The 26,642-nt window shown below is 41.4% G+C and overlaps 1 protein-coding gene across 1 annotated transcript; it reads left to right on the forward strand.

The window, feature by feature from the left end:
- Positions 1-435: 435 nt before the first annotated feature.
- Positions 436-25,082, forward strand: phldb2a (pleckstrin homology-like domain, family B, member 2a). Its single transcript, XM_071528855.1, has 17 exons — positions 436-512; positions 3,736-3,859; positions 5,181-6,127; positions 6,501-6,833; positions 9,242-9,376; positions 9,834-9,971; positions 11,753-11,899; positions 13,865-13,975; positions 14,063-14,152; positions 14,318-14,455; positions 14,899-14,998; positions 20,108-20,303; positions 20,702-20,792; positions 21,324-21,470; positions 22,102-22,321; positions 22,547-22,632; positions 22,840-25,082. The coding sequence occupies exons 2-17, from the start codon at positions 3,805-3,807 to the stop codon at positions 22,978-22,980; spliced, it is 3,075 nt and encodes a 1,024-aa protein (XP_071384956.1). The 5' UTR covers positions 436-512; positions 3,736-3,804; the 3' UTR covers positions 22,981-25,082.
- The last annotated feature ends 1,560 nt before the right edge of the window (positions 25,083-26,642 follow it).

Raw genomic sequence — 26,642 nt, forward strand, 5'->3', positions numbered from 1 at the left:
AGCTCAAATTCTCAGCCATCAGCTCTGATAAAAACTCACTAGGCTACTGCTGCCTCCTCCCTCAACCTCAATCTTTAAATGGATCTTGGCTCCTCTTAGGCTGCTTGATGTGGATTATCACAGTCAATAGGTTGATAATCTTTCTTTCTTTCTTTCTTTCTTTCTTTCCTTCCTGCCTTCCTTCCTTCCTTCCACTTTCTTGCTACTTTGTAAAGCAGTTCTGAACCTGACCAGAGAGGGGCAGCAATGCGTTAGCGCCTGGTGCTGGGTATTAAACACGCGCACGCACGCAGGCACGCAGAGAGAGAGAGCGAGAGAGAGACAGAGAGAGAGAGATTGGAGAGGAGGAGTGTCTGAGCAGCGAGTTAAGGTAGGAGGGGGTCTCTTCTCTGATCCTTTGTCATGGAAAGAGTTGGGAATACTCTACGGTTTTATCCAGGGGGAAAGGACTCCAGATTCAACGGCAGACAAGAACATCAGGCTCAGCAGTTTGAATGGGACAGAAAACAAAGGTTAGTCGCCATCCTCCACACAGACAAATTATCAGTCAAGTTGATCTAGGCACTCAGGGATGCCCCCCCGTTCTCTCTGCACGGAAAATAACTTCTCACACCAAATTAGGCTGCTGAATTTGTTGGCTAATTTCAGAGGTTTAGCTGCATCACAATTGGAAATGAACAAAAACTTTAGGTAAAACAACATTAAACATTATCGCATCTGATGCGCTGTCGCTGGTACTGTCATATCTAAAACCATGAAAATCACATTTAATTTTGAACTGTTTTATTGAACTGAGACAGTAATTTTCAAATAAATGCAGTAACTTTTTTGCACAATAAAATGTGCAAAAACTCAAGGGTTGCATATTTTTTGACCAACTTAACCAGCTGTGTTTTAAAACAGTGGAAAGTGCTGATTGTGATGATTTTCCAGACATGGTCTTTATCTCTGTTGACTTGCACAGGCATTGTTACAAAATGATACACTTTTAAAAAGTCACTGACAGCCAACAGTGGCAGTCAGAAGGTCTTCAAACTGTTGAGTAAACCTGTGTGTGTGTGTGTGTGTGTGTGTGTGTGTGTGTGTGTGTGTGTAACAGCTTCTATATGTTCATTTTAGTTTTCAGATAGATTTTTTTTGCTATCAATCAGATCATTCAACAAGTCCAAGAGGGAGTTGCAAGATTTACTTTGATGGTACAGCCTCATCAATCTGATTTGTTCATAGATTTGTTCAATCTGATTTGTTTGGACTCCGAATTAGTAAGCAAAGTAAAGTAATAGATTGATTTTGAAGTCATTTCCTCTGGCAAACCTCAGACAGCTGGCATGTAGCATCTGCCATTTGGTTTTGTTTTCATAGTAAAGTAAAGTAAACAGAGTCTTAATGTGCGGACAGTGAGTGAGACAGTGAGTAAGATGTGTGGTGGAAAAAATACCTTTGGCATGAATGTAACACACCACCATTTTGAGTCTCATGCAAAGTACCAGCACTTATGTTCAAGACGTCATCATGCATTCAATGAAAGGCATCCTCACAATGGTAATCAATAGGTCTCCAGACTGTTTACATCTCTCTCTCTCTCTCTCTCTCTCTCTCTCTCTCTCTCTCTCTCTCTCTCTCTCCTCTCTCTCTCTCTCTCTCTCTCTCTCCCTCTCCTCCCTCTCCCTCCTTCCTCTCTCTCTCTCTCTCTCTCTCTCTCTCTCTCTGTTATCTCTGTGTGTTTATAATCTGCACCTCCCTGCTTGCCTGTAGTCTGGGTGATTCAGTAAAAACTCTTGCTCCTGACATGAGGCTGGGGTTTTTTTCCTGAGGTCTGGAGAATGAACTCATGCTGATTGATTATGTGACGGTGTAAAAGGATACCCTACTTCCTGCAGGCCCTCTCTCCAGACAGCAAGAGCAGGAAATCTTGGATCAGACTCAGACATCTCCCTCTTTCTCTCTGGTGTATGTGTGTGTGTGTGCTGTCTGTGCCCGTGGATAGGGGGAAGCAGTAATGTCTGACTTTTGAAATCAGTCTAGTGTCTTACTGGGCCTCTCTGATTTCTCTGAGCTGTGACATGGAGTGTGGAGTGTGCCTTGAGGACTCCAATCTTGGTGATCCTTCGACACTTGGGCTTTTGAAACTCTTTCACTCGATAAACTCAAAAATACATGGCGGTCAAGCTAAAAACAAGGCAGTTTCTCTTAGTTTCTGAAAAGTTTTGGCGATGCGAGTAGAGTCACTGTCTTCTGCTTTTGGCCGCTGAGCATCTCCACTGGAAAAATTGGGGGTTCAGGTCCATACTCAAGGGCACCCAGTCCAGGTTTTCCCAGCCAGGAGTTCAGTTTCTCAGCCTCTCCAACCTCTAGGCTGCCGGTGCCTCAGTGAGTCTGGGGGTCTGAGGGAATACCTTCGAGGTTAGGTCATGGGTTTGGGACTAGAAGATCGATTAAGGGACAGAGAGCTGCTTTTCAGATACGGGTTTTATTGGTAACACTGAGCTGGAATTTGTTCTGTCCCAGCCAGTAGTATAATAAGAGCCTAAATACTTTCCTCTGGATCTGTTTTCCTACTTAGTCTTTAGGAAAGTTTTTTTCCCCCCCCATTTAAGTGCTTACATCCAGAAAGATTAGTTTGAATTGGGGTATTGTTGCAGAGTTTTTGAAGCATAAGTTGAGGGGCCACAAGGAATGGATTTCTTACCATATGTGCTTTCAAGTCTTTCTCTCAAGTGTTTACAGCATGACAAGATGCTGTGAGTTTGTGTGGGTGCAAGAATGCTGGTGCAGCTCATAGGTAGGGAAGTTAATGCGAGTCATTTATTTATTTGTGTTTCAATAGGTAACACTGGTAGGAATCAGTTCCACACAACCATAGAGCTCTTATAAAGCGATAAATAGTGCAGTAGTCAGCCATGTTTTCGAAGGCCAGCTTTGCTTTTCATCTACACTGCTGCAGAGTCAGAACAAGTGCATGCATCGGCTGTTGAAACAAAAAATGTGGAGAAGATGCAAAAAACCCTGTACACCCTGGTTTGTCTGTTGGAATCTTATAATACCACTGTACAAATGCTCTTCTCTTGTCTAAAAATAGGCAGTAGGCAATAAAAAGTTCATATGACTTTATTTTGCTGAAATGTTTGGTTATTGGATTAAAGACAGTTAAGGTTAGTTTTAACAAGCCATGCCAAGTTCATTCAAAAACAGCTTTACAATACACAAGCGAAAAAGATTTCATTTTTGGATAGTGGAATAAAAGATTTGTGGTTAGTGTTATTTTATACTCAGAGTTGTGCATATGCATTTTGTTCTGTTTGTATGTGTTAGTTAGTTAGTTAGTTGTTAGTTCATTTGTTCATTCATTCATTTGCCTCTTGTTTGAGTCTCTAAACTATCTTTGTTATATTCCATGTATTGTAATATGGAAGCTGTTAGACTGATGGGATTTCAGGGATCCCTTGGTAATAGATTTATGTGTGTTGTTCCTACATTAAGTTGCTATTTTTAGCAATTACTTGCTTTTTTTATTATTTGTGAGTTCTCTCCCAGACACTAGAAAGAGACAAAGCAACATTCAACATCAGATAAAACAAGTGTCAGATATATCCAGACATACAAACACTCACATACTACATATACATGTGCATAAGGGACAAAGCTTCTCACACAATCCTGCTCCCATTGCACCTTACAAATATGTTTATTTTTGTTCATCATTTTCATGCAGATATGTGAATCTATTTTTTCCAGGGAACAAAGGCATAGGGCCCAGGTGAGTCCTGCTTCTTTAAAGTGAATCACAGAAAGGAGGCCGGTCAAATGAAGAGCATGCTGCCTCAAAGGAGTCCTGTCGCGACGTTGGGCTATGGCTCAGGTAGGACAACCTTTAAGAAAAGCTCTTGTTTTCATGTGATATTTGGATGAATCTTTGGTCTAACAGACATCAAAGAACTGGACGAAAGCTGGAATGCATGGTTACTTTAGTTGGTTTTCAAGTGATATTTCCCCATTGTAGATCATTTTAACCAGGTCCATGAGCAGTGAATCTTCAGCAATAGCTGTTCTAGTGATCTATACTCACTGCTGGCTTTCAGGATTTTTTCCTAGCTCTCAATATCAATAATTGGCAACAGAGTTGTTTCTAAATGTGTTGGAGTATAGATACGGTTTTAAAAATAAAAGAAAGTGGTGGCTATGGGTTCCACAGAGCAGACAATTTTGGTGGCTGGCAATTCATGAACTCCTACAGTGTTATGTATGTTAAAAATCGAAATATTCTACCAATGTGAAATATGACTCAAAGGAAATTGTGACAAGCGTTCAGGAACCCTCTGATTCTCATTCATTTAGCATTAGCAGTAATAACACACTTTGTAGTTACTTCCATGGCTTTGGCTTTCTCTGAAAAATCCATTTCAAGGGTCACAGTAAATAATAGAGGAGGAGTTTGGTACCTGTAAAGCAGTGATGGAATTTGCAGACAGTACCTACAATGATTTCAGAACATTGTGAATCTCAATCCTGTATAGATTACACATTTGAAATTTTAGATATGGAAATATCTGCCATCTGGGAGTTGTTAAATATGAAGTCATTCAAATAAATATGTATCTGGAATGACTGTTAGCATGGTAACAACATTAGAATTTCATCTTGGTTGAAATGACTACTATAAAGTTTTGTATATTTGGCAGAATAGCTTTACGTAGATTTGGTTATAAACTGCTCTGCACTACAAGTTATAAAAGCATTCAAGCTGCCTATCTAAGTCATAAAAGAAGTTCACCAATTCCACCCCAGCCACAGGTAGATGGTGCCCAGGTTAAGTCCAGACACCCATCACTTAGAGCACCATCCTTACAGTGCATGCTAAGATATGGGTGCTGGGGTGGAGGGTGCTCTCAGGGTCCTGGCTTTCTCTTACAGTAGAGAGTATGATGGCATTCTAGTCTGTCTTGGTTCACCAGCATTCTTCCATTTTTAGAAGAAGCTGCTGAGCCAATGTTTGTATTGGGCTCAGAACTGTATGAGCGCGCATTCTTTTCTGGTTTCCCCCCTCTTAGTCAGCACACGTTTGATGGCCCTTCTCTCAGCTGAACTGGTATTTATTAAGGAAGGTACATTTAACCTGACTATAGCGCTGTATGGTCAAAAAAGAGACAGGATTACATGCTTTGTAAACTTGTTTTCTACAGACAGCAGCAGCTCGGTGGGTGGCACTTTGCTGAGAGGCTCCCGCTCCAAGGCAGAGCTGCAGGAGCTGATGGAGACGCTGCAGCGCAGGAAGAGTGCGCTGGAGGCCAGCCTAAGGGCAGCCGAATGCAGCCGCAACTACCTCAGTGTGCCTCCTCCTGTCGGGCCCCAGTCCAGCAGACCTCTCCTGCAGGGTCCCCTCTCCATACTCAGCAATGCGGAGCGCCCTCCATCTGCCTCCAGAAGCTTCTCCTACATGAGCAGCAGCAGCGTACCCCCCTCGCCTCGCCAGGGCGAACGCCAGCTTAGCCCCAACTGCTTGCTCCGTCATGGCCGCTCTCGCCACCAGTCGCAAGACAGCCTGCTCCTCTCCAACTTAGCAGATGGAAGCTCTCTGCTCTCCTCCTATGGGGAGCCCCTGCCTCGTTCTCCCAGGGTCAAAAGCGGAGCGGCCAGTATGCCCTCCAGCCCTCGTATGGGCCGCAGGCTCTACTCTCAGGGCAAAACAGCAGACACCCGGCAGAGGAAATACTCCACTGGCTCCCTCAACAGCCTGGGAATGCACAGCCGCTCTCTGCCCCGCCTCCATCGAGCAGCAGATCCCCCCGCTCTGTCGCTGCCCACTCGCCATTCGGCAAGTGGGCAGCGACAGCGGCGCAGTCTGTCCTCTCTTGAACAACCGCCTGATGTGACGGTGCCAGCCAGTGTGCCCAGTACGCCCAGGAGGGCCAGCCTGGCCTCTTTGAGCTCCCTGGGCTTTGACATGGAGTGTGAGGGGACGTGTTTAGACCTGGGCTTGGGAGAGAGGAGGCTGTCGTTTGGGAAGGGCGGGCTGGGTCCTGGCCAGAGGATGGGCAGCATCAGTTCTCTGAATGGGAAGGAGGAGCTGAGAGACTACCACCAGCACCAGAGAGATGAGAGACTCAGGGAGCAGAAAGTGCAGAGACTGGTGAGTTTCTTTCTGTTCCTCCAGTGAATCCATGTGTCCTTAATCCGTCAGACTATCAGTTATCCTTATGTTGGATAAATGATGGTTTCAAATTGAATTAATATTTCTTCTCACTTCCTTAATTTTTCATTTAAGTGTGAGGAAGTGTGATAGAAAGTTTGCCCCTAAACAGCTTGTTTGACTTGTCCTGGTTTTGTTGCCATCTGGTCCCCAGTTTCTTACTGAGGAACTCTTTTGAACCATGGAAGTGCTAAAAAAAAGTTGGAATGTTGGATGTTAACACTTTTTGGGTGGTTTTTAATAGCAATTCCATTGTGATAATGTTTTGTAAACCATCAGTTTGTGAGTGTGCTCTCATCCTCCCTGTCTGCAGGAGTGCCAGCGTCTGGAGACCATCTTGAATCTCTGCACTGAGTTTGGCCAGGTGGAGAGAGAGCCGGCGGGCTCGGCCGTGTCCGACCTGCAGAAGATCAACAAGGAGTTGGAGAAGCTGCAGGTGTCAGACGACGAGTCGGTGTTCTCTGACTCTCCCAGCAGCGCTGCCCCAGACAGCTGCTTTGGGGCCAAAGCCAGGGAATACCAACTGGCTGAGGAGCAGCAGGTCTGCCAGCGTCAGCAGAGCGGCTACAGAGAGGCCAGGTCCCACTCTCCTGCTGTCAGCCTGAACAGCAGCGCCCCGTCACCCTCCTCCCACCACAGAGTCAAGGTAAGACCCTTCTCCTCCATTCCCCAAATCTACATCAGACTCTCTGACAGATGCTCACCAGCACCGCTTTAGGAGAGTGAAATACAATTATGATGGATGTTGAGGAATGAGGAATGAAGTAAATTCAATCAACTCAGTTCTTTTTTGTTCAAAATTCAGTTACTGGAAGCGTTTGCCATAAAATATGTTCTTTCATCCAGTATATACAGTAAACTCCTTATCCAAATTCACTTATATCATAAATGGTCAGACAGATAATCATTCTCAGAGATCTGATAGCTTGTTTCTATTTGTGTGTTTAACAATTTTGTTGTCAGGACAAATACTTCAACCTATGTAGTCATGTTAGCAAGGACTATAGCTTCTATCAGGCATAAGTCCTTGTTCACTGCTGAACCCATAAGTCCTGTGCCTGCATGCTAAATTAATTGACCTGAATCAATTCACATTTACTAGTGGGGTGGTAAATCTACACATTGCAGGTTCTGAAAAAGTCATTCAATATTGTTAAATTGAGCCTTTGAGTCTTCAATTCAATTTTAGAGGTCTTAAAAATGAGTCACATGCTGACAGTGCGTCCATAGTATAGTCATTGCGCATTCTGTTCGCCCTCCACAGCGTTGTACCTAAAAGTTTTTTGAAGTTAAGGTTGATTCTTGAAAATCATAGGCTTGATTGTGAGAAGCAAGTATCTAAATGTCTTTACTCTTTACACACGGATGGCAATTTGTAAGTTTCCTGTTTATGTGGGTGGGTAAGACACATTAACAATGACATCACAGTTGCGCAAGTCTCTCTCACAGTCGTGATGTAACCACAGTTTGATCTTTCACACTGTAACTTAATTGTTTTTATCTGATTAAATTACAGTGGGAATATCACAACTATATCTGCCTTGACTCTTGGAGGAGCCCAGCCCCTAACAGCCCCTTCCATACTGTCTCAGTCCTAGTACCACTGAGTTACAGTCTCTGTTAAATGTGGCATTTTTCCACTCAAGAGCAGTAACAACCTAATGGTGTGTCTGGTTTTAATGAAGAAGTTCTCCTTGGAATAGTTTTGCTGCAGCAGTCAGCCATTCAAACTCTTCAAGGAGGGGGAACAGGAAATGACTTTATCCCCAGGAGAATAAGTGTGTGCATGTGTGTGTCTGTGCACATGCTCAAATGTGTATGGGTGTGTGTGTGTGTGTGTGTGTGGAAGTGGGAGAGTGGAAGAGTTCTAGTGTATATGCATGGCAAAGACATGCATTTTTCCAGATGTTTTGCGCTTTATACTGAAGCTTAATTGATGGAGGATCTTATAAAAATGGTCATTTTATACACCAACACAGATAATTTTGCCAGCTTTTATATGAGGTGATAAGGATACAATTTTCACCTATTGTTTACACCTAGTGTTTATGAATCATATTTTGAAGTGGAGACCATCATTTCTGCTATGTATCCGCTCTGACAGAAGTTTACAGACACCAGTCCTTGTTGAGACTCCCAGTACCTTCTTTTCCATCTCTTGCATTCCTCACAGCAGCAGCAAGCAGGAAGGAGCGTTCACATACCGCCTGGGAAACTACCTATAAATCCTAGAGCTGCTTGCCACATGAGGCTGCAGCCACACAGATTCATTCCTCTTGGCTCCTATAAGGAAGACGGCCTGATATTATATGAAGTCTTAAATGTGCCTAAATATCAGTGTGAGTGAGTGTGTGTATGATATTAGTAGCAGATGCGATATGTGGGAGTTCTCCTACTGTGGTGTGACTGGCAGTGAAGTGCAGTGATAGAGATTTCCATTACACAAAGTGGAAAGTAATTCTGTCCTAGTAGTTGGTGAACCAGTTTCGGGTGAGTTTAAACAGCAGTTGCGTTAGTCTAATTCTGCATAAACAGTCAAAATAGGTTCACAACATACTTTATGCATGAGGTTAATGTTCTGAAATAAGTAGTTCTTCGGTTTATGAGGACTTGCCTTAACTTTCCATTGAGAATATAATCACCAAGAGACCCTGCTGCCAATAAACCCTATAATGGCAACAGAGAATTGTCTAGAATAGTTTATGTGCAGCATGTATGCACATTTCATATATTTATGTGTGTGAGTATTAACATTTCATGTGTGTGTGTGTGTGTGTGTGTGTGTGTGTGTGTGTGTGTGTGTGTGTGTGTGTGTGTGTGTGTGTGTGTGTGTGTGTGTGTGTGTGTGTGTGTGTGTGTGTGTGTGTGTGTGTGTGTGTGTGTGTGTGTGTGTGTGTGTGTGTGTGTGTGTGTGTGTGTGTGTGTGTGTGTGTGTGTGTGTGTGTGTGTGTAAACAACAAAGTCTGAAGTCCATCATAGATATGCCATAGACACACACCCTCATTGTATTATATACTGTAGACACATGCATTTATAGTCATGATGTCACTGCAGGCCTTGGAGAGTGTGCAGCTGAAACAGGAAGTAACGCATATAGAGGAGGAGAGGATTCAAGTTCTGAACAACATAGATGAGCTGGAGCAGAAGATCAAAGACCTGGACAACCAGATGGAGGAGTCCATCAGAGAGGTACAGTATAGTCCGTGTGAACAGAAGCAACAGCTAAGTGGCTTCTTTGTGTTCAGGTGATGGTCAGTGTTTGTCTTGTCAGAGCTCGCCACAGTAAAAGCTGATAAAGTGGGCTGCTTAAAGAGTAACTAAACACCAAACCCAAATCTGTGTAAAGCCTGGCTTCTAAAGGTAAAAAGCATGCTATGCTCACCTTGTATAGACTACAGCAAGTGGTGACATCACCTGGCACCAAAGATCAGCCAATAGCAGATTGCAATTTTGGTAGCATGCTTTTTACCATGAGATATCAGGCTTTACACAGATTTGGATTTGGTGCTTAGTTACTCTTTAATTCTCAGGCATTGCTTTCAGAGGCATTATTCTGTCTGATCATGCATTTATTGCATTTTGTTTCCTTTTTAACAAGAGTGAAGCTAAAGGCAAGTTTTCTACTGTATTCTACTGTTTGTTGCAGATGGAAGTGGAGTGTGCTCTGCTGGAGGGGGAACAGGACTCTGAGATGGCCCAGCTGCAGAGGGAAAAGGAGGTTCTGGACCAACTCAATGAAAAGATGCACAGCATTGAAAAGACAAGCCTCACTGAGAAGTCAAAGGTAAAAATGAGTGAAATGTTCAGAAATTCCATGCCATTTATCTGTTCCAGGAGGGACTTGACAAGGCAAGCATACAGTGTTTTCTTTTATTTGCTGATTATTATTATTAGCAATTAGCTGATGTAAATGTCTCAATATCTGTCATTGAAGCAAGTTGGCACACATAACCAACAGTCCAAAATGACCTGAGAGCTTTTCTAAGCTGTCCTCCATTAGTAGTAATGAGCAGAGCTGACAGTGGCCAGAGATGAGCAAGGAGAGTGTTAGCGTCCAGACTTATGGACACGGGTCCCAAGGCGCTAAAGCCGCAGCTCAAGCAGCAATTCTCCAGGATCAGTTCGACATAACCGCAGCTTCCTCCAAACTGGGTTCAGTTACATTCCCTTTGAAACCAAACAAATTATCATTCCAAAAGGAAACTTACAAAAAAGCCACTCAGACCACCTACTATACCAGAGAAAGAGGTTCATTACATCCAGGACCTCCAAAGCAACTTGAAAAGCCTTCTAAAAGACACTCATCATATCTAAAACTGCCTAAATGTGCACCAGCAGAACACAAGCCCAGAAAACAAAGAGCTAAAACCTAAAGATCTCTCTTATTAAATTAAACAAAATGTTTCTCAGTGGCATAAGCATGTAGACCCGCTGGCTCTCTCTCCCCTCATTTGCTTCACACTGACAGCTCCTCTTATGGCCCTCCTGTGCCTCAGACCCGGATCTTGGAAGGGGCCCAAATCATTACCATGTGCAAAAAAATAGCCAACTCTGTGGATAACAAACATCTACTAAGATATTTTATGCAAATGAGTTTGGCTGCAATTTTTCCAGTTAGATTAGGACTGTAGAGCTTGAAATGCATATAGAGGATGTTAACAAATATGATGTATAACAAATATGCTATTTAGCAAGTTTCTTCTTCATGGTCACAATGTCTTGGCTTCAGGAAGAGCTGCTGTGAGGTAAAAAAAATAGTCAGGGAATTTAATGGGGAGCAATGGAAGGTGAACAAAAACTAAACTGGCATTTGATAATATATCTTCAGTGGTGACTAAAGGAGAGTTAAAAGCACATGCTATCCTTTTTTCATGGAATTGAATATGAAAGCTAATGAACTGAATATGAATAGTTTTGGCCTTTTCCAAGTGAATGTGCAGGTCATTGTCAAAACAAAACCCACTAACATGAAATGAATACACAAGAGAGCCAAGTCAAAGCAGCTGTATATTTTAATAGGTTGACATTGTTAAATTCAACTTCTTTTCAGGACTTCAGATGTGCTTCAAAGTGCTTCAGATTGTTTTTGTACTAACATAATACTCCAGCTACAATTAATTCTAACAACTACAATTAATTGAAACCATAGCATCTCTGTACTGCATACACCGGTGCACGTGTGAACATGTACACTGGATTATTTTTTTGACACAAAAAATATTTCTGTCCCTTTTAAAATTGTCCAAAATGCTACCTCTGGATAAAGTGATCAGTTAAATGCCTAAAATGTAAATGTAACTCAGATGTAAACACCATTTTAAACGCAGTAAAAACAGAGTTTACATCAAGACAAATTTATTCATCAATTTCCATACATAGATTATGTAGATTAGGTACGTAGATTAGTCTCTCTCCTAAATTTACTGTTCATTCCTTGTGCCCAAAGTAGAGGGAATTCACTGAACGATTGATGTTTTTAGTGATTGATTGATTGATACTGTATTCTCACTGCACATTCACTTTAAATTGAGTGTCCTGGGTTTGTCTGTGTGCGTTGCTCCTTAGGAAGCTGCAGTGCAGACGAAGCCTTTTGAGGACTTGGAGTTCCAGCAGCTGGAGAGAGAATTTCATCAGGATGAGGAAAAAGAGAATCAGACCCAGAAACTTCTCAGAGAGATTGCTGAGTGCCAGCGCATTACTGTCACACGCAAGGTACAGAGAGTGCGAGTTTTTGTGAGTGTGCATGTAGCATGTCGTGCATGTATAACACTATAGTTAGTGTTGGCACTGCATCACTTTGAAAAGCGTGATTTTCAGTAAGAACTGTCAACAAAATAGGTTAATTGCATTTTCAAAGTTTGACAAGTAGACTATGCCAGCTGGCTTTCCAAAACTAATTGCAGTGCAAAAACTTTCCGATTTGTTTTTTGCTTTAGCTTCTAGAATCTGTTCTACACTTAGAATGAATTTAAATTTATATTTGTAACTTAACTCAAAAGGTGTCCTCTAAGCAGTTAAATTTTTCAAAGCAATATAACAATATGCAATATAAAAATGTCAATAAAATATGACACTAATTCACTCAGGTGATACTGACACGCTGAAATTACAATGCTAATAGATTAAAAAATGCTTATAAATTATAGAACTTTAATAGTTTAAGAATATTTTGGGTCGACCCACCAAGCCTGCAAACTCCAAATACATAGCAGAGGCAAACCTGCTAGCTCTTGCACACCATATAGAGAAAATGTGGACAAAAGTAAATAAACCTGCAAAAAATGGTGCTAGACTAAACCACAAATGCTGTTTGTCCACAACAGATAAATCTATATAAGTAACCTTTGCTTTTAGTTGTTTTATCAGTAAAACCAAATTTTACCAAAAACCTAGGAGCATACTGTTGCATTAATATCAGTATTGGCTATTCAATGATACAGGCCAGACAGCAGCGTGCTCTTATTTACAAAATGCAGTGTTTTATGTATACATAAACAGGTTGATTAGAATGTTAAGTTAAATAACTTGATAATACAGCTGTTAATATTCAAGCTTAACTCAAGTCCTAGGTGAAATATGTTATGACTATGTTATGAGTATATGGTTTTCACATTTTGAGTTTGAGTAGTGTGTAGATTAAAAACAAAAAAGAAACACAAAAATGAGAGTAAAAAAGTAAAGAAGCTTCACTCTCTCTTCTTTCTCTTGCTACTCTGGTTTCTCTCATCGCGAGGGAGTATTCATGCTCTTATGGGACAGTCTTAAGACGTAACTAATATATATGAATTCCCAAATTGAGTACTATTCCCTCTTAAGCTCTGGACTGCTTGTCAGTAGACTTAAAAACAAAACAGTGCAGAGTTGGATGCAACTTAAGGTTCAGATTACTATCAGGGAAAGTGCACCTAGTCTACAAGAATGAATTTGGCTCTTTGCTTCAGATTTAATCTGCTCCCAGTCTGCTCAGTCGTGGTGAGCACATGTTTGGAATACAGCAGACATGACTACAGATCTGCACCTATAAAAACCTTTGGAAAGCATTTGTGGTGATCATTTTCATTTCCTTTTTTTAGGCTTTTTAGGCTTTTGGTATATGCTTACTATTCAATTATAATGTGGTTTGTTGTTATTAATCTTACTACAGGTTGTGCATGAAAATAAAGCTGCGAAATTGTGAGAATTGCAGCACAAAGCATGAACTAATTACAGGAACCATCAATATCAGCAATGGTAAGCATGAAATACTATTTACATAGTAATAAAGACCAACGAAATGAATACCTTTTTCATTTACATGCAAAGCCAAGAGAGGACAAAAATGGAAATGAGAATGTTTGTATCCCAAATCAGAAAAGCCCATTAAGATAATTTTCTTCCCCACAAGATACCAGCTCAGAGAAATACTTAACTAGTTTAATTTGAAATTAATACAGAAATGCAGTTGTAAGGAAAAAGCCCTCAAAACTGTCCAATTACCGCTCCTAAAATGAGAACTTCCTCTTGTCCACTCTGCTGCTGCTTCAAAATAAAACACCTCTGCATGCCTGCAACTACAATTCAAACTAAAAGTTCCTGTTTCTAATTTAGTGTGGTGGTATTACTGTGCTACATGCATCCTCTTTGTTTGTGAAAGCTGTCTGTTGTCTTAGTGTTATCATGCTGTTTTGTTTCTCACAGGAAAGACTCATGACACTGAAGAAACAATCCACACAGATCACCTTACAGACCCAGCAAGAAAGAGAGAATTTCCAGAAGGAGAAAAATAATTTGCTCCTCATGCTTCAGAAGGTAAGAAAAAAACATTTGTAACTATTACCTATGTTACCTATTGTAAGTATTTCACATTTACTCGAAAGACTGTCCTGATGTCTACAGGAGAAAGAGAAACTGGCGTCTTTGGAAGGAAAGTATGCTGAGTTGTCTGAGGGTCAGGCCTTCGCTAACAACCCTGTAACCATCAAAGAGGTAAGAAAAACTAATCCCACACCTCCTCATAGTTCATATTGTATAATGTATTGCACCTCTGCCTTAAAAGGAAATATCTCACACATTTAATGACTGAAGTTTCCAATGTCTACAATGAGAAATCCCCTCATGTGTCAATGTTTCTCTGTTTTCTCACCACTGCAGCACTTGCACTCTCTGAAGGAAAGGAGAAGGAGCAGCAAAGAAAACTCGTCCCACCCCAGTGACAGCCTACCTCACAAGAGGAGCCAGCAGCTCCTCACTCCCTACGGCAGGTCCCTGGGGCGCAGTCTGCCCCCTAAGGTAAGCACCAGGTGTCTAAATCATCCAAACGGGAAGTCTCAGTTTGAGGCTGGTGACACCCATCCAGGGTTTGAATTGTGTCCCAAGTCTTGGAGGGTCCCACCCAGAAAGGGATGGGCTGGGAGGAGTGGTGGTTGCCTTTCATGAAACTCTCAATTTGATGATTTATGAAGGAGATTTGCTGGTTTGCTCATCTTGTTACCAACTTGGGAGATTTATGCTGCATTCAGTGACACTCGGAAATTTTGAATACTTTAGTAGATTTATACAGTATGCCACATTCTAAATTTTGGTTTTATCCAATAACGTAACATGGTTTCAGCACTCCCTTAATTCGAATCCTGTACCCATCTAGATGAGAGTGAGAGAAGGTAGAGATTACATAAACTTTAAGGCTGTAAACCAGGTCCTGACCACCCTGTCTGCTGCTGTGTGCTGTTCAGGCGCACCTGCCTCTGTCCCAGAGCTCCAGCTGTGGGAGCGTCATTCCACCGGGCTTCACTTTCTCCTCCAGGGACCTGAACACCCGTCGCCTGCTCAAGAGTGAGTCAGACTTCTTCTTGTGTGCTTCAAATCTATGCAGTGTGACTGGCTATAAATCTCAGGCTGTATACCTAGAGAGGTAATGCTATGTGATTAATTGTGACTTTTATTATTAATAAATCTGTACAATATCAGTCTGTAGTAAAAGGGGCACCACATTTAGTCAGAATGTATTAAGCAATGGTTACTTTTTTATTTTATTAAATTAATGCTTGTCTTAACGTAAATACTGTATATTAGACATAGGTGTCGCGGTGTGCACACGTTCCGAGTCGTCTTGTTTTTTCAGGCGCAACCATGACAATATCTCAACGTTTTGGAACGCCACAAGTTCACCACATGTCACATCCTGAAAGCCTGAAATAAGCCTTGAATCGCTTACCATCCAAACAGAGGTCCAGGATTGGTGATATTCTCCTACTCTTGTATTTTTGCTAAATCCTATACAGCCGAAGCACAGTATCCTGGCCCTCGGCCAAATACATACGCCACGTCATCATTCATTCAGTTTGTTTGTGATAGCCTACGGGACATTCACTATCGAAACCACATATGTCATCAATCACCAAGCATGCCAATCATATCCCAACCTCATCCCAAACTGGACTCTGCCTTGTGTTTGATACCTCTAGCATTTTGACTAGTCATAATGTAAAAAAAGATATCTTAAATTAGCATTTTGACTATAGTCATAATGTAAAAAAAAAATATCTTAAATTAGCATTTTGACTAGTCATAATGTAATAAAAATATATCTTAAATTAGCATTTTGACTAGTCATAATGTAATAAAAGATATCTTAAATTACCATTTTGACTAGTCATAATGTAATGAGAAATATCTTAAATTACTATTTTGACAGGTCATAATGTAATGAGAGATATAGATATCTTAAATGCCAATATCTCTCATTACATTATGACTAGCGAAAATGCTAGTTTAAGATATTTCAGATATCTGTAATGAGAACTGGTGGAACTACCACAGCAGCTGTAGTAGTAGCAGCAGCAGCAGCAGCAGCAGCAGTGTTGTTGCTTGCCACTACTGACTAATACCATGCGGCTTAATGGTACTGCTGCAGCAGCAGGAGCAGCAGCGGCAGCACCCAGCACATTCCCTGGAGCCCCTGGTAAAGCGCTTACTGTGGACTTTGACAAGGGTCTACAACCCGATAAGATAAGATACGATAAGATAAGATAGCACTTGATTAATCCCCTTGGGGAAATTCAGGGAAGCTTGCCTCCTCATCGGAGGCGAACCGCGAACCATGTCTTTTCGTACCAACCACCAGCTCTTCAACGAACCGCCATCGCTAACCACCAGACCACACCTTGGGAGTGGCTGGATTGGGTAGCGGGTTTGCTTTAGGGGAGGCAAACCGTGCCTCAACTGCAACCGCCAGAACACCATTTGGACTGGCTGGCAGGTTGGCCTCAGCGGGATGCGAACCGCGTCTTTTCGTAGCAACCACCAGCTTTTCAACGAACCGCCATCGCTAACCACCAGACCAGACCTTCAGAGTGGCTGGCAGGTTGGCGTCAGCGGAAGGCGAACCGCGTCTCTTCGTACCAACCACCAGCTCTTCACCGAACCGCCATTGCTAACCACCAGACCACACCTTGGGAGTGGCTGGATTGGGTGGCGGGTTTGCTTCAGGGGAGGCGAACCGTGCCTCAACTGCAACCGCCAGAACACCATTTGGACTGGCTGGCAGGTTGGCTTCAGCGGGACGCGAACCGCGTCTTTTCGTACCAACTACCAGCTTTTCAACGAACCGCCATCGCTAACCACCAGACCACACCTTGGGAGTGGCTGGATTGGGTAGCGGGTTTGCTTTAGGGGAGGCAAACCGTGCCTCAACTGCAACCGCCAGAACACCATTTGGACTGGCTGGCAGGTTGGCTTCAGCGGGACGCGAACCGCGTCTTTTCGTACCAACCACCAGCTTTTCAACGAACCACCATTGCTAACCACCAGACCACACCTTCGGAGTGGCTGGCAGGTTGGCGTCAGCGGAAGGCGAACTGCATCTCTTCGTACCAACCACGAGCTCTTCAACAAACCGCCATCGCTAACCACCAGACCACACCTTTGGAGCAGCTGGACTGGGTGGCGGGTTTGCTTCAGGGGAGGTGAACCGTGCCTCAACTACAACCGCCAGACCACCACTTGGACTGGCTGAATTGAATTGAATTGATTTTATTAGGAATTTAAAAGCACAACAACTCAAAAGAGTATCATGACACAAAATCCCAGAGGATAGCACTTAAAAGCATTACTAAAAACACTTATTTCCAAAGTGGTCCTCGATGGAAACAAACAAACACAATACATAAAAAACAAACAAATCGATGGAAACAAACAAATTACAAGATAAACCTACTAGCCAAACTCCCTCCCTTAAAAGTGAACCATCAACACTCCCCTCAGTGGGAGGCTAACCGCGTCTCTTCGTACCAACCACCAGAGAAAGTTTCCAAACACGCCCACCAAGCGTCCAATAGCTGCTGGTCTGAAATGAGGACCATGTAAAAAAAAGAGAGAACAAAACAAACAAAGAGAGCCTCTTGCTGCGGTCCAAGCAACAGCTGTACCAGTGCCCATGGGAGTATACCTTATACCACACAGAGTGTGGTAAGGTATGAAGCTGAAGTCCTCAAGCGAGGTTTTTTATGCCCTGAGCTGCTGTGACCAAACATGTCGGAATTCTGATTGTGATGTCATCAGTGCAGCTGAGACAGGCTCTGATTGGTAGAGCAGAGTCCAGCTCCATCCAGTGATGTCATAATCGGTTAGAATGGCGAAGCGAAGCCGTGTTCTGATTGGTGGAGGAGAAACAGTGGGCCAAGCCGCCGATTGAATGCCAAAAATGAGTTTGGATTATTTGAAATTATATTGTGTGTGTGTGTGTGTGTGTGTGCTAAATGTTTATGCTTCAAGGCTATTGGACAACATTTAGGCCTATATCACTCACACACAGTGTGTACCTGTGGGGTGGGGTGGGGTGGGGTGGGGTGGGAATAATAAACTCTGTTGAATAATTTGAATTGTATCAGTCCCAAATTCTGATTAATTATCTTCTGGATTATATTGTAATGTGCTTTTACATTAGCTTGCTCTCATGTGACTTGGTAGATGTGAAAATGTAAGTTAATGGAGCATTACAGATCCACAATACAATGCTAGTGGTCTAGATAATGTAATATGTGTGCAGTCATGTACGTTTCATGTATATGTATGATTGGTTGTGTTGATCTTTACTCCATTGTTAAGATTTATGTGGTTACCCTTTTTTTCCAACTAGACACATTACACTGTAAAATATAAAATATATAACTAATAGAGAAAAGGATGGTTTTAATCAAAACTTAGGCGTACATACAGTATATCAATATTTTGTCACTTTGCATTTTCCTTTTTTGGTGAAGGTGATTTAGTCTATCTTTTACTGTATTCAAGAAAGCTCAAAAGTGATGCCAAAGTCTGTAGAATTGCAAGAAATACATTTAAAATTAGTAAAATATTCTGGGGTAGGGCCCTCAGCCCCCCAACCTTTAGTCGGTACCCCCCAGTGTTATAGCCACAATTACACCACTGATATTAGACAATATAAGAGTCAGTGGTTTTGAAGCTAATGACTTTTTGCACAGCTCACTCAACAGATGTAACACACATATAATCCCTTCATTTATAATGACTATTTATTATCCCTTTATTTATGATTCAGGTATGATTCATTATATACTGTATGTTTCACTGTGATTTGGATCTCTTTCTGAAGATATGAACATTTATCGCACAAGACAGAGATTTAAAAAACATGTTAAATAGCAGTAAGCCAAGATATTTGTACGGTTTCAATCACTGTGCCATCAGCAGTACCCATTTTTTTTTACATTATTTGACATTATTTAATCAAAAACATCACTTTTGTTTGCAAAATCAAATTGCTCAGTGCTTTGATCCTTGCACCCACAGTGCACAAAATCTAGAATAGACTTAGTTTCCTTCAACCTTGCCGGCTGGAGTTCATATTTTTGTTTTACCTGATATTTTATTGGAAAAGAACAAATGAGGGGTCAAGACACAGTGAAGTAGCAGGTGGGCAACCTGCTTCTCCATTAACACTGTAAAGCATGATGATACTTTCAGCTGGCAATGTTCTCCACTCCCACTGATAGTTGACCCAAAATGAGGGAAATTGGAAAGCAGGGGGGCTCGCTTTCAAAGACTAGTGCTGACTCACATGCGTATGACGTCTTCTCTACAGAGTATACAGCAGCTTAATATCTAGTTACATGAAAATTATAAAGGAAGATTTGAACCACTAGAGGGAGCAGCATGTTGTATGTTCTTTAAAAACAGAAATACTGTATGTTAGTCATGTTCGTTAGTCATGTGCAGCAATGTTGAGATTCTGACCAGGACTGATGTATTTCCCTATTGCATGGCCATATGCTTTGATTTTCATCTGGAAAAAGTGATTTTATTATTTTTGTAAGTTACAGTTCAATGCAAGCAGCATCTTTACATTGTTCAGATGCTTAATGGAGGCATCATACACTGACAAAGGGAAACTTGATGATTGTGTGGGACAACTATGAATTGAATGATATCTAAAACTATCTACAGTAATAGATACTGTAATATAGTAATACAGAAATATATATATATGTATATATATATTAGATGTGTGTCTTCAAAATTTTATCGAAAAAACCATTGTCTCTTTATTTGTCTAGTGAGCTTTAGAGACAGAGACTAAAAATAATGTTCTTGGTAGGTACTGTTGTCTCTCTCGTCTCTGATGTGATGACAGACAACATTATTTTTGAAGACCTTTAAGAGAACCTGCCTTATTTTCATCTATTCTCAAAGGGCTTCATTGAGCTGCCTGCCTATCCTTAACTATATCTTTCTCTAGCTTGGTGGATCACTGTTTCATTTCTGTGACTTGACCTGGTTGTTGCAGGCAGGTCTATGATTATGAGATGCTATCGGGCAACTTGGGCAGCAGTAGTTGGTTGTAATTTGGTTCTTTTAAAGATTTGATAATGCATGTTGAAGGTGTTTCTGATTCTTTTCTATCCTGTTCTATTCTGTCAGCAGGCAATGGCCACACGCACATGAATGAGGACAGACAGAGACGGAGTGACTTCTGCAGCAGGGCCGTCTCTGAGTCCAATGTCTTCCTGGACCCCTTCTCCTACCAGGATACCAGCCAGGCCTCGGACACCGTCAGCGTGGACAGCTCCGACAGCATGGAGACCAGCTTCTCCGCCGGCTCCCCAGACAACATTTCCAGGTCAGAGAGACACCATGTTACCAAAGGCCGATTTTAAAGGTTCACACACAGGAGAACTGAACTATGTCTCAACAGGCTGTGAGTCAGAAGAAATAGAGTTTCAGGTAGCTGCTGCATAAAAGTTGCACAAGAGTGAGTGGAGGTGGTTGGGTGATGAAGGGGGAGTAACTGATGTAATGTAGGAGTGTCAGGTCAGAGACGCACATGATTTCTCTTTCTCACTGTCAGTTTCACTCTTTCTCACACAAGCACTCACACACTATACAGTTTCAATCAAGGCCTTTGGAATGTTTTTTTGAATTTTGTTCAGTGGTAAACAGGTGCCAGTCTCCCTCATCCCAGAAAGATAGTTCATCTGCTGTGTTTATGTTATGTTTAAACTTGTATGTTTCCCACAGTGCCAGCACATCCAACATGGCAAAGATCGAGGAGATGGAACGTTTACTACGAGAGGCCCAGGCTGAGAAGCAGAGACTCCTAGAACATCGGGTAATGTGTGGAACCTAACGGCCCCCTGTACACCTGGCATTAACATGCGTCTCGTGTCCGGATTGTGTCCAGATATTTTTTAGCTGGATTACATTAACACCCAGAGTTTCATGCATACACATTGGGATTGGATTTCTCTTTCCCTCACCAGATTGTCATGCACGTCACTTTGTCTCGTAATATTGACAGTAAATGCTTGTTCTCCATCCATGAGTGTCCTGACAAGCAATTTTTGGTAGTATTCGAGCTGCCTGCTGCCTGTTTGTTTTGGTCAGATCTGTGTGGATTGAAAACACATTGCATTTACACTACTTTGGTAATGTGGTCAAATACATCTCTGGCTACCTCCGGAGCTGGTTTGGATGATCGGATCTTCAATGCGTCTTCAGTGTATTTACACCTGGATTTCACAATCCAGTCACCCAAGACACATGTTAATGCTAGGTAGAAAGGGGGCCTTTGGCTGTACTGTACTGTATATATGCATGTGTGTTGATGCTGTATCTAATCCCCTGTATGTGGAATATGTAGGAGCGAGAGATGGAGATGCGCAGGCAGGCTCTGGAGGAGGAGCGGAGAAGAAGAGAGGATCTGGAGAAACGACTGCAGGAAGAGACGAGCAGGAGGCAGAAACTCATTGAGAGGGAGGTGAAACTACGGGAGAAACAGAGATCACAGGTAACTGATGATAAGAGGGTTGAAATCTGATTGTGTTTTTATTTTGTCCCTCCACCATGGTGCATGATGCAGGACGTTATGTTGTCATGGTGACGTCTGTCTGTCTGTCTGTCTGTCTGTCTGTCTGTCTGTCTGTCTGTCTGTGTGTGTGTGTGTGTGTGTGTGTGTGTGTGTGTGTCTGTCTGTCTGTAGACATTCTTGTGAACACAATAACTCAAGAACAATACATGATAGAAACTTCATATTTACACCACTGGTTCCTCCTATAGGGTAGATGATCTGATAAATTTTTTTAAAGCACCTTGCTGCATAAATTTGCATATTAATGAGGAAAAACTGATTTACTTGAAACTACTATAACTTCTTAATGCTTAAAATACGGTGTTCATATTAATATCAACCATGTGTTATGTGAACTTACATTGACATTGAAATATTTGCAAATTAATACATTGATTAGTTTAATTAATTACCTCATTAGCATAACTGGTTATGTTTAATATATCATGGTGATTGTTGCAGGATATTAGGCAGCTCAAGTGCCTCTTGTTCACGATTGGTTTCTTGTTTCTTGTACAAAATCTTTGAACAAAGTAGCATGCAGTGTTTAAATCTGTAATTTTGTCCACAGTCCCGGCTGCTGACACGCTACCTCCCTGTAAGGAAAGATGACTTTGATCTTCATGGCCATATCGAGGCAGCTGGACACAACCCAGACGCCTGCTTCCATCTGGCCATCACCGATAAAACCTGTAGAGGATTCCTGGTCAAAATGGGTGGCAAGATCAAGACCTGGAAGAAACGCTGGTTTGTCTTTGATCAGAATCGTCGGACCCTGACGTACTATGCAGGTGAATGCATAAACCCCTCTTCTATATACAGCAAATCTCTTTCTTCCTCTTTCTCTCAGTCCTCTGTTGAGAATATGCAGCTTAAAATGTGAGACAAAGTTACTGCAACGGTGACATCATTTTCTGGCTATCAGTAACTTTGTCTCACATTTTAAGCTGCATATTCTCAACAGAGGACTGGAGAAAGAGCTGAAGCCAGAGTTGTGTTTATATTCTGTGCTGCAGACAAACATGAGGCCAAGATGAAAGGAGTCATATACTTCCAAGCCATAGAGGAGGTGTACTATGACCATTTAAAGAACGCACATAAAGTAAGTTGTTTTTGTGTGTGTGTGTGTGTGTGTGATTTTATTAAACTAGCTAGGAACAGCTTACATAAACACATACAGATACCGTTTTCTTGGAATATTGTTGAAATCTTGTTTGTCTTTCCCTTTTCCTTCACTCTCCCTCTTCTTCTCTTCTACTTTCTTTTATTTCACTTTTTGTCTTAATTACATTCACTTCCACCACCCAAGAGCCCCAACCCCTCGCTGACCTTCAGTGTGAAGACCCACGACCGGGTGTACTACATGGTGGCTCCGTCTCCTGAGGCCATGCGGATCTGGATGGATGTTATCGTCACCGGTGCTGAGGGACACATGCATTTCATGGTGTAACATGGGAAATGTCGTGATCTGCCACTATCAGCTGCCTTTTTCAGACATTTAATAAGACGACAGACACACAATGTTTAGATCCAGTGTGGATCTTCATCAGGTCATCATGAAGTGCACTTATCTATTCTCCCACAAGACCGCTCATGTCCAAAAGCACACTTTATAATGTAATCAACTAATAGATTATAAGAATGAATATGCCGGTGTCATAATAGAATTATTTCGTTTTTCATTAGTTTATTTACCATAAGTGGCTGAAGCATCAATACACCAATGTAACAATGCAGCTGTCAAAGTTTCCAACTTCCTTGCAACTGGCTACAAAATCTCCACCTGTCTAATACTCTCTCTCTTCTGATTGGCTTCTGATTTCTCAGCAGTTGATTGGGGAAGCTTCTGATTGGTCAGTAAACTGAACATCTGCCGCACATGCAGATTGCCTACACACTGGAATGCTTCTCTCCATCTGTCTAACAGGTTTGTTTGATAGCTGTAAAAGCGAGAGTATATGTTTTTTTTTGTTTTTTTTTAATTGCAGCCTTCTGTAATTTAGATATCCCAGCTCTCTCCTCTTCTTCTTCTCTTCTTCTCAGCTCCCCTTCCTCCACCAGTTTATTGGCTCTCATATCTTAGCCTGACTGAAATATCTAAGAAGCCACTTCCTGTGAACTCCTGGTCATATTAGCGGGTCACAGTTTCCTGGTCATCCTTTCCCATATAGGATCATCCACTTTATATTAGTGGTTGTGAGAATGCACATTTTTATCTTACCTCAGATGTATCATATCTATATTGTCACTTATATTCAAATGTCATTATTATGAGTATTATTATACATTTGCAACTCACACAATTTTGATTATAGACTACCCACACATGGCTTTGATCCACACAAGCCCACTATCAGTATTTCCTCAAACCAGATACGTGTCTCTTTTCATCATTTTCTTTCCAATGTGCCAAGCCTTCCATAAACTCTCAGGCATTTATACATTATACTATTTGTTGATGCATATTATTCATGTGTTCCTACAGTGTGTTATTGTTCAGAAGCATGATAGTGACTGAGGAGAATCCTAAAGCACCAGAGTCTTCATAGGGATTTTTTTCACATATGCAAATGTGGCCATTTATGAAGAGATGACTATGCACTTTTTTAAAACCTACCTTTATGCAATATTTTCTATTGTTGGAGAAAACATTCCACATAAATGAAGCAAACTGTCCCGATCAAAATGGTGCTGTGTTTCATGCCTAACAGTGTGTAATTACCTGCCTCTGTCTGTAGCGGCGTTGTCTGTGACAGAACTGCATGAACAGGCTGCAAGCACGATATGAGGAAGCCATGTTGTGCAACAGTGATGTGTACAGTTCCAACACAGCATGTTCCCTATAGCAAAGCTTTCCATTATATCTTTTCACCAGCAGAGGTCCTCAGTGATAAGAGTTATTTCATTTAAATGACGTAATGCTGTGGCTGGTCATACTCTCTTGGTAAATGAACAATTACATTTGAAAGGAAGAGGAGCAGAGCCTTAAATCCATCTTAATTAATCCATATTTACTAATTGTTATATATCAAATGTGTGCATATATCTGCGCATGCGTGTCAATCATAAGAATGAGCCTTTTGGAAGCGAAACAGACATTAATATGTTTCAGGAGGTTAATGCGTACAAAATGATTGATTTTAAATATGCTATCAACTCCAAGTGTATTCTTCAGTGTTGCCTATTTTTAACAGTCTGACTTATTGATGATGAAAGATCGTGTTAACATGGTGTGACCAGCTGTTGGTTCACAGACTGCGAGGCTTGCTGTTCCACTTGCCTGCTAGTGTTGTTTGACTTTACAAGAGTGCAGATCAGGTTTCAGGGCTGACAGTATTGCAGATGTGTTGTTGCCTCTATCTGATGCCTGACAAGTTAACATCTTATCTGCCATCCAGTATGAGGCACTTCCCTGTGTGTTATCACAAGCCTTGAAACAAATAACCACCACATTGTTATATATTTTGAATCCATTTGATATTTTATATTTTGTATATGAATAATGGTCATTTTAATGGACAGTAGGCTACAGTTTTTATAACTGATGTGTGCCATGTTTCATTACAAATAAGAATAAATACTTTTGAGTATAAATAATGTTTGTAAAATATTATGGTTACTTGTGTTTGTCTGTGTCACACCACAACATGCACATTATATTTCACTGCCGACAAAAACATGATCATGTTCTAGGGAAGAATACAAGTTTAGTGTGGACTATTGCTTTACTGCAGTATTGCTTTGTGTGTTGTAGAGCTGAAAGGAAGCCTTATAAATGGCAAGATGATTTGCTTTCACGAGGGTGTTGGGTACCATAGCGTTATTTCCACACAGTTATGCTATCCCTCTATTCATGTGAATGGATGGCCTAATTGTATTGTCCAGCATGTCCATCTGGTGCAGTTTAATTAGCTATTTTCAGCAAGCTATCCTTAAAGGATAATGCCAAGATTTTGACTTTTGTTTATGTCATTATTGCCTTGGTGAGAGTTAATACCACAGACCAGACTGTTTTTCGGTTTCCATTACTATGGTATTTTATGCTAATTCATCAGTCCCGTCAGTTCCCAGTATACCTGAAAATGTATCTTAAACAGCTCAGCAACCAACTGAAGCTATAAAAAGAAATAGCCGTCATCACATAATATAAACTCTGAAGAAGCTTAAGAGGAATGACCCACCTCTGATGCTGTAGTAATGTGTATTAGGGTAAAAAGTGACACTTCAGAGTTTAATACTGCATAATCATAAGTTGTTTCAAAATTGGTCACCAAAGATGGGTGTGTGGTGAGTGTTTTGGTATGTGTAGTAGACTGATTTAAACTTCTCCTTGGATATATTATGTGACTGCATCCTCAGACAGAGACATAATGACAAATTTTTCCTACTGGACTGGTTCAGCCTTGGTCAATGCACAGATTGGATTTGGAAACAAATTGAAAATGTATATAAAAAAAACAAAAGTAAAAATAAACAAAAGAAAAGTCAGGTCATTCAATAACTAAAATAAAAATGGTATGTAAAACAATCAGTGAATATCTAATTTGCATGTGTACTGTATATGAGTGCACTCATTAAGGTCCTCATGTATTTAAACTCCTCCTCCCCATGCTCACAGCCTTTCATTGGTTGACCTAGTGGGGTTGGCATGGAAACGCAGAATGAAGCATGCTAAATTAGGTTCGAAAGAGGCAAGTCGTCTCTCCAGAGGCAGACACAAACACATGCACACACACAGACAAGAGGCTGCATTGCCTCAGTGCATTATGGGTGCTGTAATTTGTGTAACATATCTGGGGCAAGGGATTGGCCTCAACAATAGTGCAAGTATTTGCAGGAAACAGAAATAGTTCATGTAATGTAACTGAACAGCAGGAATCTGAGTATATTCCAACCGCAGCAGCATGTTCCTCATTAATTCTTTGAGCTCTTCCCCACTACAAGCGGTTGATATTGTCACTGTAATAAGCATGGAAGCAACATCGCTGTGAAATCATGTGAATGGCTGCTGACAAAAGGCAGCATTCATTGAATATGCATATTTCAGTTTCCTCTTTAAAGCTGTGCAGAGATCATGTTGATATCAGCAGGTCCCACAATGGAGAGCATAAT

Source organism: Centroberyx affinis, unplaced genomic scaffold (genome assembly GCF_046629955.1).
Source record: "Centroberyx affinis isolate AG114_WGS23_722 - 3 ecotype Tasmania unplaced genomic scaffold, CSIRO-AGI_Caff_v1 ptg001735l_1, whole genome shotgun sequence".
NCBI classification, from domain to species: domain Eukaryota; kingdom Metazoa; phylum Chordata; class Actinopteri; order Beryciformes; family Berycidae; genus Centroberyx; species Centroberyx affinis.